Source organism: Schistocerca cancellata, chromosome 3, assembly GCF_023864275.1.
Source record: "Schistocerca cancellata isolate TAMUIC-IGC-003103 chromosome 3, iqSchCanc2.1, whole genome shotgun sequence".
Classification (NCBI taxonomy): Eukaryota; Metazoa; Arthropoda; class Insecta; order Orthoptera; family Acrididae; genus Schistocerca; species Schistocerca cancellata.
In genome coordinates this window covers 37,574,238-37,586,939 of record NC_064628.1, presented here as the reverse complement: position 1 = coordinate 37,586,939, position 12,702 = coordinate 37,574,238, and the positions used below count along the sequence as shown (strand labels likewise).

General features: G+C 37.5%; 1 protein-coding gene across 1 annotated transcript in view; it reads left to right on the top strand.

Moving 5' to 3' along the window:
- Positions 1–12,702, top strand: part of LOC126176067 (SH3 and multiple ankyrin repeat domains protein 3) — a 254,511-nt gene that overhangs the window by 177,866 nt on the left and 63,943 nt on the right. Inside the window, exon 10 of the mRNA XM_049923201.1 lies at positions 8,079–8,369. Coding sequence (XP_049779158.1) covers positions 8,079–8,369 — 291 coding nt within the window. The remainder of the gene's footprint in view (positions 1–8,078; positions 8,370–12,702) is intronic.

Genomic DNA, 12,702 nt, shown 5'->3' with positions numbered 1-12,702 from the left:
TGTTACAGTACAATAACTGAAATTGATGGTAGCAACGCAAAACCAGCAAAGCTGAATTTTATTTTCATATGTTCCTTTACAAAGGGGAAGCTACAGGTACTGCCCCAGTTTAAGTCTCGCTCCACTGCAAGGATGAATGTGATATATCAAAGTGTCAGTTGCATTCATAAACAGCTGAAATTGCTAAAATTGAACAAAGATGCAGGATGCTATGGAATTCTATTCAGTTTCCCTACAGCTGAGTAAACTTCCTTTTAACCACTTTTTTGGATGGGGGTTAGATGTAACTTCATGCTATCAGTAGCAACTTCAGACCTTTTTCACCTACTGCTTTCCTCTATGATGAAGTACTTTCATTAAAAAGCTGCACAAATGTAGATACATCAGACTTTTCCATGTAACGCAGTTCTCTACAGTGACATGCTTTCTTAAACTAAAGCTGCACAAATATTCAGTCAGATCTTCATAAGATTTCAAAGCAGCACAAATATTGGCAACATGCTTTCAATACCCAGAAATATAAAATTATGCACTTTATAAAAAATACAATAGTATATAGGCTCAATATCAGAGTCACAATTGGAACCAGTTGACCCATGCAAGTACCTGGGTGTAACAACATGTAGAGATATGAAATGAAATGATAGTTTACGCCATCAGCCCGAAAATTTTCGAGACTGGATTAATAAAAAAATAGGGAATCTTAAAATGGTGGCTTTAATACTTTATGAGTTCTACACTGTCTCCTGCCGCTTGAACTCAATGCGGAGAACATTCGTACGACCATGTGAAACTGTCAGTAAAGTCCTCATTTTAGAAATTGCTCAACTTGCACGTCACGTTCCTTGAATTTGGCTTATATCATCAAATGTGTTGACACTTCATGTGAATGTCTACACTTTGTAATTTTGTAGTAGGTTTATATTGCTACACTGAAGTTCATCACCCATTACGACTTTGTCCAGAAAAGGATTGTCTTTGTTTTCAATTTCAATCAAGTCATGGTGGACATCAGTATGCTGTTGTCTTTGTCAGGAAATGGGGTGTGTGGGACCATCTTCTTCAGAACATTCTGGGGAATGTCTTGAACACTTGATTTAGAGATGCTGCTCAGTTGAAATTTGTGACACAACAACATTGACACGTTACAGTCACACATCTACTATTTAACACTGCCTGCTCACAACAGACTGGTCGAATGTACGTCTGTTGTGTATGGTTGTTAATTCAAGCTGCTACCATAGTTATTGTTTTCATGCTGCTAATTCATGAGGAATAAAATTGTTCGTGGAACTTTTCAGGTAGATGGTAAAGCTCCAATCATAGTTATAACATTTGGTGTACCTCAGTTAATTGATAAGGTTCTTGAAGAATGCAGTGATGAAAAAGGGGATTGTTTACCAAGGACCCATTTTGAATGTTGCTGTAGTATATGGAACCCATGCCAGATAGGAGTAAAACTGGATATTGAAAGTATACAGAGAAGGGCAGCACGAATGGTCACAGGGTTGTTTAATGTTTGGGAGTCTCACAGAGATGCTGAACAAATTGAACTAGCAGATGCTTGAAGACAAGATGCAAACTATACTGTGAAAACAAACTTACAAACATTAATGTGTGGTACAACTGGCAGTTGTATAGTATATGGGTGTAGATGTAGGAAGGAATCCATCCGACAGAAGTACTTGATGGACTGTACTTCATACTGCATAACACAATATATAATTTAAGTCCTGATTCATACAACTCAAACACTCTTTATAAAGGAATTGTGACCTCTTATAAAGCCACAAATACTATGTGTAGATTGCTGCTGGTAAACTTTCTGTTCCTATTGTTTCATTCAGAACTGTCCAGACATCTTCAGAGGCATTGCTCCTCCATTGAGTCTTGTCGACAGATGGGTCAGACATCAGAGAGTGATATATATACTGTAGAAAACGGGGTATGGCCAGAGATACCCGTGATAAGCAGAATGATTCTTGTGCAAGATAAAACTTAACCAGCGATTGTCGTCTTGCCAAAGATAAAAAAACTGTTTAGCGACTCTGCAGAGCTACTGTCTCCATGTTGCTAAGTTTCATGGTCTCTTCTTTCCTATTAAAGTTATCCTTATGTTTATATATTTTAGTGGTTCCTCTAAGTATCCATGGGTAATAGATTGTCATTGTAAATAAAATTTTTGTTTTGGGTTACTTCACTTTGTGACTTCCTGAATGAAAAGCATGCTTTGCTACAGCTGATTTTTCCATTTTCCCTAGTTGGCTAAAACTTTTGTATTTCTTTAGTCATATATTCTGCTTCTCGTGGTTGTTCCAACATAAACTTTACAACATGTACACAGAATTTTATGTACACCACATCTGTCAGAGGAGGGTGTTTATCCTTTACAGATTGGAGCGCTTGACCTATTTTCTTCGTTGGTCTAAAAATCAGTCTCATGACATGTTTCTGTAAAATCTTTCTGATCTGATCTATTACTTTTTTTAATAAAAGGAAGAGTAACTGTATTCTCCATCGTTAATTTTCATGCTTATCCTTCATTATTTGGTCATAGAATTCTGTGTACTTCCTTCCCCAAGTATCCATTTTTCTCGAAAGCCTGCTTCACATGTTTTAGTTCGGCATCCAGGTATTCTGGCATGCAAATCATTGTTGCTGTATGTACAAGACTTTTACTGACACTTCTCTTTTATTGTTGATGATGATTGGAGCTTTTGTGTAAATATCTGTCCTTGGGCACTACTTTTCAAAAAGCCTTATGTTCCAAATTTCCATTGACCTGTCATCATTTTCTGTTTCCACTGTGAACTGGATTTTTGTGTTTATATTATTTAGAAAACCAAGGAATTCATCCAAAGGTTTTTTACCACATGTCGAGAGCACAAGTGTGCCATCCACGAACCAATACCAGCAAGATGGTTTCTTATTTGCTTTTTATAAAACTGACTGTTCGAATTTTTCCATATAGAAATTAGCTCTCGCAGGACCTAATGGGTTACCCATTGCTACACCACCATGCTGCTCATAAAAGTCATCATCTCATTGGAACTGACTGGATGTAAGACAATGTCTGACAAGAACAGACAAATCTCCTGGAGAAATATCTGTTATAAAAATCATAACTTCATTAATTGGGATCATAGTGATGAAGACACTATGTCGAAACTTACAAGAATATCTTCAGGAACCAGAGTTAGCACTTCAGTTTTCTCTATAAAATGATGTGAGTCTTTTATATATGAGTCAGTTTTTCCAATATATGGCTGTAAATGAGTTGCGAGATATGTTGCTATTTCATATGTTAGGAACAGAAGAGTTATGATAGTCACAAGCATATAGCCAGAAAGGTTTACCAGCAACAATGTCATCTGGTCGTGAAAGCCTTCATTATGTTGGCGTTTTCCCACTTTTGCACAGTTTCCTACATTATACATTTAGGCTGGGATACTTGATATGTTCTTTAACATTCTGTTATTGGCTGAACACTTTCCATTAACAGGGGCACACATTTTACTTGTACATGGCAAACATGTCATTAATCTCTGCAGTAGAGTATGTACCTTTAGAAAAACCACTGTTAGACTTCTATATAACAGCACACGTGGATGCCCACACACACACACACACACACACACACACACACACACACACAACCTCCCCCCTCTCTGTTAAGTAATGGTAAAGTTATCATCAGCCCAAAGGTTGGTTTGGATACCACAGTGCTTTTCTAGGCATGGTCCTGTTGCAGTTGGTGTGCTTGTAACTAGCCTGACCTTTGAACTAAAGCTTAACATGGGGTCTTAACCACAGTGCAACTTGGTATTTCTCACATTATGAAACATTGCCAGAAGTTATAATTAGAAGATGAAAATCTTAGGACTGACTTTGAGGTAATAAACAGAAGATATAATCCTACAATTCACCATGGGTTGAACCCCAGAGCTTCATATTAGTAGCCTGGCACTTAGCCAATGAACCTTGATCTCAAACAATGGAAAATCCAGGATGGAATGTAACAATATTAGGAATGTGGCAATGTGTAGTGTGGCCTCAGTTGCCAGAGGCTGCAGTTGTGTGTGTGTGTGTGTGTGTGTGTGTGTGTGTGTGTGTGTGTGTGTGTTTTCTGCTTTCTTTCATACGCATTGACTTGCTATTTTTCTTTTTTTTATGTGGTTTTGTTAGCTGATTTGCTGTAATAGCTATGTATCACTCACTTACATACGTCTGAAGTTTTCTCATACTATTCATCTCTTGTGTTCATTGGTAATGTGCCCTTGGATAGTTTATAATGTATCTTCATCTCTCTTGGTCTCTTGGTTTAACATGATAGCAATACTGTCAATCCGGCATGTTGGCTATACAATAATACACAAAATAAAAGATCAGAGATGCTCCTGTCATGATTATTTAAGTTGGACCAAAGTCGAAATGTTCTTGTATGAAGGCTATCTGCAATAGTGACAAACATATTTGTTTTATGGCAGGTTCACATGCCCTGATGGATTTTATGTGAGCTGATTAATATATTTACCTACATCTTTCACAAACAAGTTAGGATATCATATTGGCAGAAAGCACTGCAAATAAAAATATATATCAGTAGCTGTCATACTGCAACACATAAGATTATGTCATCAAGGAGCCTATTGATATCAAAAAATTACAGTGACTTTAAACGGGACAGCTGCTGTCTGCTAACTGGGGGATGGAAGCAGGCACTCAGTGCTGGTAGGCTACAAAGAAATAAGTAGTTGTTTCCTTTCAAAGAGGGAAATTGCCTTTGTTACCATCTCTCCACTGCAGCAAGCACCCTATTCTATAGCAGCACATTGCTGTTAAAGAAACAATACTGTGTAACTGCCTTTTCCATCACGTACAATGAGGCGAGTGAGACCTCTTTGATGACTACATGCAAATTTTGTGGGTTTTGCTAGATGCTACCATGATCTGGATCAGATGACTGTTGTATATAATAGTCAACCACAATATTAGTTGGTCACTCAACTCCAGACAATGATGACAGATGATTATGCAGAGGCCTTGATCTCTCACTCAAACGTGTTGTGGCAAGAAAATTGAAAAAATTTCACGCAGGAATGTTGCTATGAAAAAAATGCAGTGCTAAAATAAATATTAGTTGATGTGCACATTAAAAGCAAGTGGATTTTGTTGAAAATTAAAGTAAATGTTGAATTTTATTAATAATTGAAAAAGACAAGGAGTGTCTCCTTGTCAGCCAACAAACCAAAATAAGGTGGAGCAAAGATGACAGGCATAGAGATTAAAAGAAATTCCTGGATGTCTTGCTTTTGAAACTTTTAAATTCTTCCTTTGTGAAGAGATACCAGCTAAATAAATTTGCGGAAATGAAGATGATGTTGCTCCAGAAACTGTTGTGAGGATACAGGGAATTATTTGGACGTAATTCTAATCTGACAGCTAAGATGCATATCTCTAATAGTACTAATGACAAACTTTTAGTAACTTGTGAGAGTTAAAGTGTAAAGAAGTAATGAAGTGTGAATGAAAAGGAGAAATCAGTACAGAAAGAGATTACACATTAGGAATGGGGAAAAATGATAAAAATTTTGAAACGTGAAAAAAAGGGGGGGGGGTGCCAGAAACTGTAGAGCATTTAAAGAAGTAGGGGAATCGGGAGAAAATGAAAAAAAATGGGGTACTAGATCTGCAAAACATAACAGCACAAACAGAAGTTTGGAATGCATTGGAGAACCTGATCCTGTATGGTACTCAGAAGAGATGATATTGGAACAGCAGAGCAGTGTGACAAGTGGGGGCAACTAAGTCATTAATAAGAAAGTTCCTGTATCCCTACATTATATTACTGTGTGAAAAATATTGTTTAACCACTAGAAGTTTTATCAAAATTCTTCTATAGGCATGAACAATCACAGATGAACATTCTATGCTGGCAAATGGTGTTACCGTATTTCATATTTTGGTAGTTGGTTAGGAGATGCTCTTCCTCCTTTTAAGATACTCTTACAATTAAGTGAAAGACTAGGAAATAATATTTATTTGTTTGAGGTATTATAAACCACAAAATTAATTGGGAATAAGATTCTCTTGCTTCAGGCGTAACTAATGGCAGGCAGTACAACACACCACCACCACACTGCGCACAGCTTGTGAATACAATGAAGTGTGATTTAATGATAATATTTTGTAGAATCATAACTAACAAACAGTTGTGAGGTACAAGTGAGTGGGAGAAAATAAAAATTATGTTAAAGAGTGTGTTATAACATTACTGTTGCAGCTTTTCAATTATTTGTTTGTACTCAGTGCAACAGCTGCACTTTTCAGATGTTGAAAAATTCTGATTAACATACTCAACTTTCAATGTGCTGTCTTTTTCTGCTTTTCCTTATTGTTTTCTTCCCTTGATACTGTCTACCTCAGCTAGTTGTAGTGACGTAGTGTAGAGCTTGTTGTTCCTATTTCCTGACTGTTTGGGGGTAGTTCGGTGGTGATGGTTGTGCATATTGTAACATACAATGTATTTGTCCTAATTACTTGTTGCTTGATTTAAAAGATGAACAGAATTTCTGTAAGATCTGTATGTAACATTAATGTAGCTTGTGAAGTGTGAAATAATCCTTTTGACCTTGTAACTGTGATGCACTACATTCTAAACCAAACGTGTAACGCTCTAACAATGTTTTTCATCCAGTAACAGGAGAAGACAACTACAGCTTACAGCAAACATTTTATTTTGACTGTATGTCCCTCAGAAAAGTTAATTATGTTGTGTAGGAATTTATGTACATTTAACTTTCTCATGCGTCAGTATATTAGATTAAGTTCACTGTTCATATTTTTAGAGGATCATGTATCTGTCACTAACGGGCTACAAGAGTACTTAAAGGACAGGTGGGGTGCAGGTTTTAAACAAAGATTAGAAATGTTATTTATTAGGGTTAAAGGGCATAATTTGTCTGTCAACTTAGATATCAGGCCTCTTTCTAGGCTTGCATCTAAGTCTTAAAAAAACTCATTAAAATTTGTTGCTTGTATGGGATAAATGTTATATATTTCAAAATCATCAGTTTTGTGTGAAGAAGACTCACTACATGGCGCGTGTAGGTAGTTGTATGAGATAATTGCTCAAAACTAACCTGCAGATAACAGGAATATATACTAATATTTTACACTTCGAAGTCTATTTGTAGTGGGTCAACACACCACTGCTGTCTCCACAGTGCTACAAACTTCTCAGAAATACCAGTGTATCAGATGTCATTGGTAATATAAGACATTATTGACAAGTATTGATCCTGTATTGCACCTCATTTAGTTTTGAGAAATTGCCCCTTTTAAAATATCTGGTCATTATTTAGTAAATGGCATACCTATTTCATATTACAAACAGTTATTTCATCTAATAATAGAATCCAGAAAACCACACACACACACACACACACACACACACACACACACTCAGTTATTATTAACTTCATGTATTTTTTACAAGACACTTTTTTCACACTAGGTCTTGATCATCAAAGTAAGAATATGGAAATAAAAGTAGGCCTGAGAAAATTTTCCCTAACCTACTGTGCTTAATATCTTAATTGTCACTGTGCCTCACCCATCCTTGCCTAACTTTATCTCCGTAACAATGCCACAACATGTCTGAAAGTTCACCATTGATATATCTCATAACAGTCCAATGTGGGAACCTTCATCACATTGTAATTGTATAAAAATTACTTTGATAGTGTAATTATATTTACAGCAAACACTAAATGAAATAAAATAATTAAATAACACTTGTTTGTTGATAAATATTTAGTTTCCAGAAGATGCTCATTTTTATGAGATGGAGAGTCTCTGCATATCTGTTTTATTTATATCATACTCTAAATTAACCAGATTTAAATACAGTTATTGATTTGTGATTTATGTAAATGAATATGCAATTAACATGAATGTATTAATCTTCCCACCAGCTTTTAGACATGTTTTGTAGGACATAAAAACAAGGTTTTACCCTACACTTCCTGTTAAAAAATCTCCTAGCTCAGACCTGACCGTGTAATTGGTGTTTGCAGTCCCGTTCCGAGAACCCCCCCGGTACAACCCCAGGCGTCGAACGGGTGCAGGTGCAGGTGGGGGTGGGGGGATGCAACACCAACACCAGCACCATCATCTCCACCACCATCCCCACCATCACTCCTCGATAAGCAGGGTTCCCGCAGACCCTCTCAACCTGGAGCTGCCTCCCTCTCCCTCCCCCTCGAACCGCTCGCTGCCCCCCTACAGCTCGGCGTCGTCCAGCCTGAGTGAGACGAGTAGCGGCTCTACGCAACCCAGTGCAGAAGATAGTGCAAGCTATGTCACAGGTAGGAACCACAACCATCACCACCGTCTGTATGCTTGGCTGCTTGCTTGCTCCTTCACCCTCACAGCTTGCAGCAAGCTCCTAATTGTATGTTTAGAACGAGTGTTGGCAGGCCCGTGTTGTGTTTCAGCACACCAGTTTCAGTGTGAATAAAGCCGACTACAATTACCTTTTTGTTACATATGGTTTAACATCAAATTTTGTTTTGACTGATCCTGAATGAGGATTCTTTAAATTGAAACTCAAGCTTTGAAATTCATGTATGCAAGCAATTTATGCAATGCAAAAACACAAGAATACTGTGTGCAGATTCACACATTATGCCTGTTCATTCTAATATTGTTATATCTATACTGATCATTATTGGAGGGCTTAAAATAAAGTGAAAGTTTCAACAATGTTCAGAATATGTATGTTCACTGGAAATACAATAGTGAAATAATAACAGTAATGATGATGATAATAATAATAATAATAATAATAATAATAATAATAATAATGCTATTGTACAGGTTCCTGAACATTCAGGTAAGTAAAAAAGTACTAAGATGTGCATATAATTACAGAAATGTGATGAATATTAGAAAGAAAGAAGTTGTTATGTGTACCTTTGTTTGTGAATTTACTACATTATACCCTTTCTCTAACTTTTTTTTGTTTCACAACAATTTATTTCAAGGTAATACACAGCTGTGGTTAGGCAAAAGGGTGTCCGAGGAGGAAGTCTCAGTATACAGGGATATGAGAGGAACGGTTATTCGTAGCAAGAAAATTTAGTAAACATGCAGTCTAAAATGTATCGTAAGAGCTATGAGCACTTGTTTGGAAGAAGGGATGTGTTTCACAGTATTGAAGATGAACAAGTGCTCACAGCTCATAAAGTACGCACTTTAGTTACTGTTTACTGGACATTTCTTTCTTGTTTTGATCCATACTGATACCTTTCATAATATGGAAAGCAATGAGCTTGTAGTAGAAGAGACTTGTTTCACAGTATCAAAGATAAAGAAATGTTCATAGATCTTAAGGTATGCATTTGAGAGCCAATGTTTAGACTCTTTTACTTCAAATTATTGTCCCTTTCATGTCTCTGAATACTGACTATTCCTCCTGGGACACCATGTATGTTGACTTTATGTTTAGAAAGGTCAGCATGAGATATAGAAGCTCAATTTTTGTAGATGTAAGAAAAATTGTGTAACAAAAAGCCAAAAGCATTTCCCACCTTTGCAATAAATTTGTAGCTGATGGGATATCATGTAAAAGATACTGTTTTATTAACTTTTCAAGTAAATTACCTTTCTCCTATCCATTGAGTAAATAAAAAACAAATGATTTTTACTACAATGCCTGAGGAGTCAATGCAGTAATGATATGGTAACATAGAAAGGCAACATAATATATGGGGAAGTGGAGTGGCTGTAGATGAGTAATAAATGCAATGTGAGCCTTTGTAGGCATTTGTAGACAAACGTTCACAATCACAGAGGGTAGGTGATATTTTCTTGATGAATAATTTATATATTAAAGAAAGTGTTGGCAGAATGGGTACAATTTAGGAGTGGAAATCACTCACAGATTAGCAGGAGTCATTGACAGGCACACACAAAAGAGATTGAAAACTTGTTAGCTTTTGAAGTAAATCCTCATAAATTATTTAAAATGAATAATTCAGTCATATTACAGAAAAATGGGTCACAAACATCTGGGCATGCTGGGATGGTCGAAAATGGTTGGGTGGTGGCAACATTTTAATGTTCTGGAAAGGTTGAACACAATTTCTTAGTGCTCTTTGCTGATGATGTAAGAATCATAATCAAACCCAACAGAATTGCAACAACAGAATAAGCACTGAATGAAATAGTGAAAAGTATTATTGCGTTGTTCTTGGTAACCAGTATATCACTTAAGTAGGAAGAAAATGTACTTCATTCAATTCTCTACAAGGCAAGATTTCAGAAACTTCTCCCCTATATCCAATTGATAATTTTGGTGGCTTAAGCATGAGAAGTCTAGCTTACTTTGCACACATGGATGTTATGAGGAATAATTTTGTGGGGTAATTCCACACCTAGGCATGGGATGCCTCTCCTGTTGAGCCAGCAGTCAATTTTCCTGCCCAGTCCAGACAAGTACAGAGGGTGGGTATTCTTGTCATTGGTATGTCATCTGTGATGTGGAGGAGGCACTGGGTGCAACCGGCTGCATGTAGTGGCACACGTCAACACAAATGATGCCTACCACTTAGATTCTGAGGCCATCCTCAGCGCTTTCAGCAGCTGGCTGATTTGGTGAAGGCAACTAGCAATGCACACAGGGGGCAGGCTATACTGTCTATTTGTAGCAGGATTGATTGTGGTCCTCTGGTTTAGAGCAGAGTGGAAGGTCTAAACCAGAGGCTCAGGCGACTGTGCGACGGTATCGGATGCGAATTTCTTGACCTCTGCTATTGGATACAGAATTGTAGGATTCCCCTTAATAGGTCAGGTGTGCACTACATGCAGGAAGCAGCTACTAGGGTAGTGGAGTACTTGTGGCGTGCATATGGGGCTTTTTAGGTTAGATAATCCCTCCCTTGGGATCAAAGACGATTTGCCTGTTAAATCAGCCACAGTGACCTCTCGGTCCTCGCAGATCAGCGATAGAAAAGATTAATATGATTTTAGTAAACTGTGGAGCATCCAAGGAAAGGTCCCAGAATTAGTATCGCTTACTGAAGGTTATGATGCACAGATAGTATTGGGAACAGAAAGCTGGTTGCAACCAGACATCAATGACAATGAAATCCTAAGTTCAGATTGGAATGTTTATTGTAAGGATAGGTTAGTCGCCAATGGTGGTGGCGTGTTTATTGCAGTGAAATATTGGATAAAATCTAGCGAACTTATCATGGATTTTGAATGTGAATTAATCTGGGTGAAATGGAGTATCAAAGTATGGTCAAAAATGGTGATTGGATGCTTTTATAGATCATGTGGGTCAGGATTTTTAGTTGTAGAGTGCTTCAGCCAGAACTTGAGGAACATCATTAGTAATTTTCCTGATTATGCTGTTGTAATAGGGGGTGACTTCAACTTGCCAGGTGTAGAGTGGGAGTGTTATGCCATCAGAACTGGTGCTAGCTAGAGACAGGGATTCGTGTGGCATTGTTCTGGTGTCTTGTCTGAAAATTATCTTGAGCAGACAGTTAGAGAACCAACTTGTGAGGGTAATGTCTGAGACATTCTGGCAACAAACTGACCTGGACTTATTGGATCAGTTAAAGTGGAGGAAGATATCAGTGATCATAAGGCTGTGACAGCATCTATGACAATGGATCCTACAAGGAATGTTAAGAAAGGTAGGAAGATATATTAGCTCAGCAAGGGTGACAGGATACAAATTTCAGAATATCTCAGCAGTCAGCATCAAATATTTGGTGTTGAGGATGAAGTTGTGGAGAACAAATGGAAAGAATTCAAAGGCATAGTTCCATATGCCCTAGACAAGTATGTTCCAAGTAAGGTTTTAAGGGATGCGAAAGATTCGCCATGGTTTAATAGCCATGTTAGAAAAGTGCTACGTAAAAGAGACCACTTCATCTCAGATTCAAGAGAAGTAAATACCAGGCTGACAAACAAAAGCTGAACATAGCAAACATGAGCGAAAGGAGAGCAATGGGAGAAGTGTTCAATGATTTTGAAAGCAAGACATTGTCAAACAACTTGAGTAAAAACCCTAAGAGATTTTGGTCGCATGTAAAATCATTAAGTGGGTCAAAATCATCTATTCATTCTCTCAGCAGCCACAGTGACACAGAAATGGAAGATAACAGAGAGTAGGCCGAAATACTGAATTCGGTCTTCCAAAGTTGTAACACCGATCGTAACACTGTCCCTTCTTTCAATTGTTGTACGAATGTTGAAATGGCAGATATTGAGATAACTGATCGCGTAATTGCAAAGCAGCTACAATCACTTAGTAGTGGAAAGGCATCAGGACCGGATGAGATACCTATAAGATTCTGTAAAGATTATGCAACAGAACTTGCTCCCCTTCTAGCGGTAATTTATTGTAGATTGCTCGAGCAACGAAAGATACCTAACAACTGGAAAAAGTGCAGGTCATTCCCGTTTTTAAGAAAGGCCATAAGACAGAGCCACGCAATTATCGACCTACATCATTGACATAAATCTGTAGTAGAATTATGGAATATGTTTTATGCTCAAGAATGATGAAAAAGAGATCTCCTCTATAAAAGTCAACACGGATTTCACAAACAGAGATCCTCGCTGTGTTCCTCCATGAGAGCCACAGCACAGTGGACAATGGCGCTTAAGTTGATGCTATTTTCC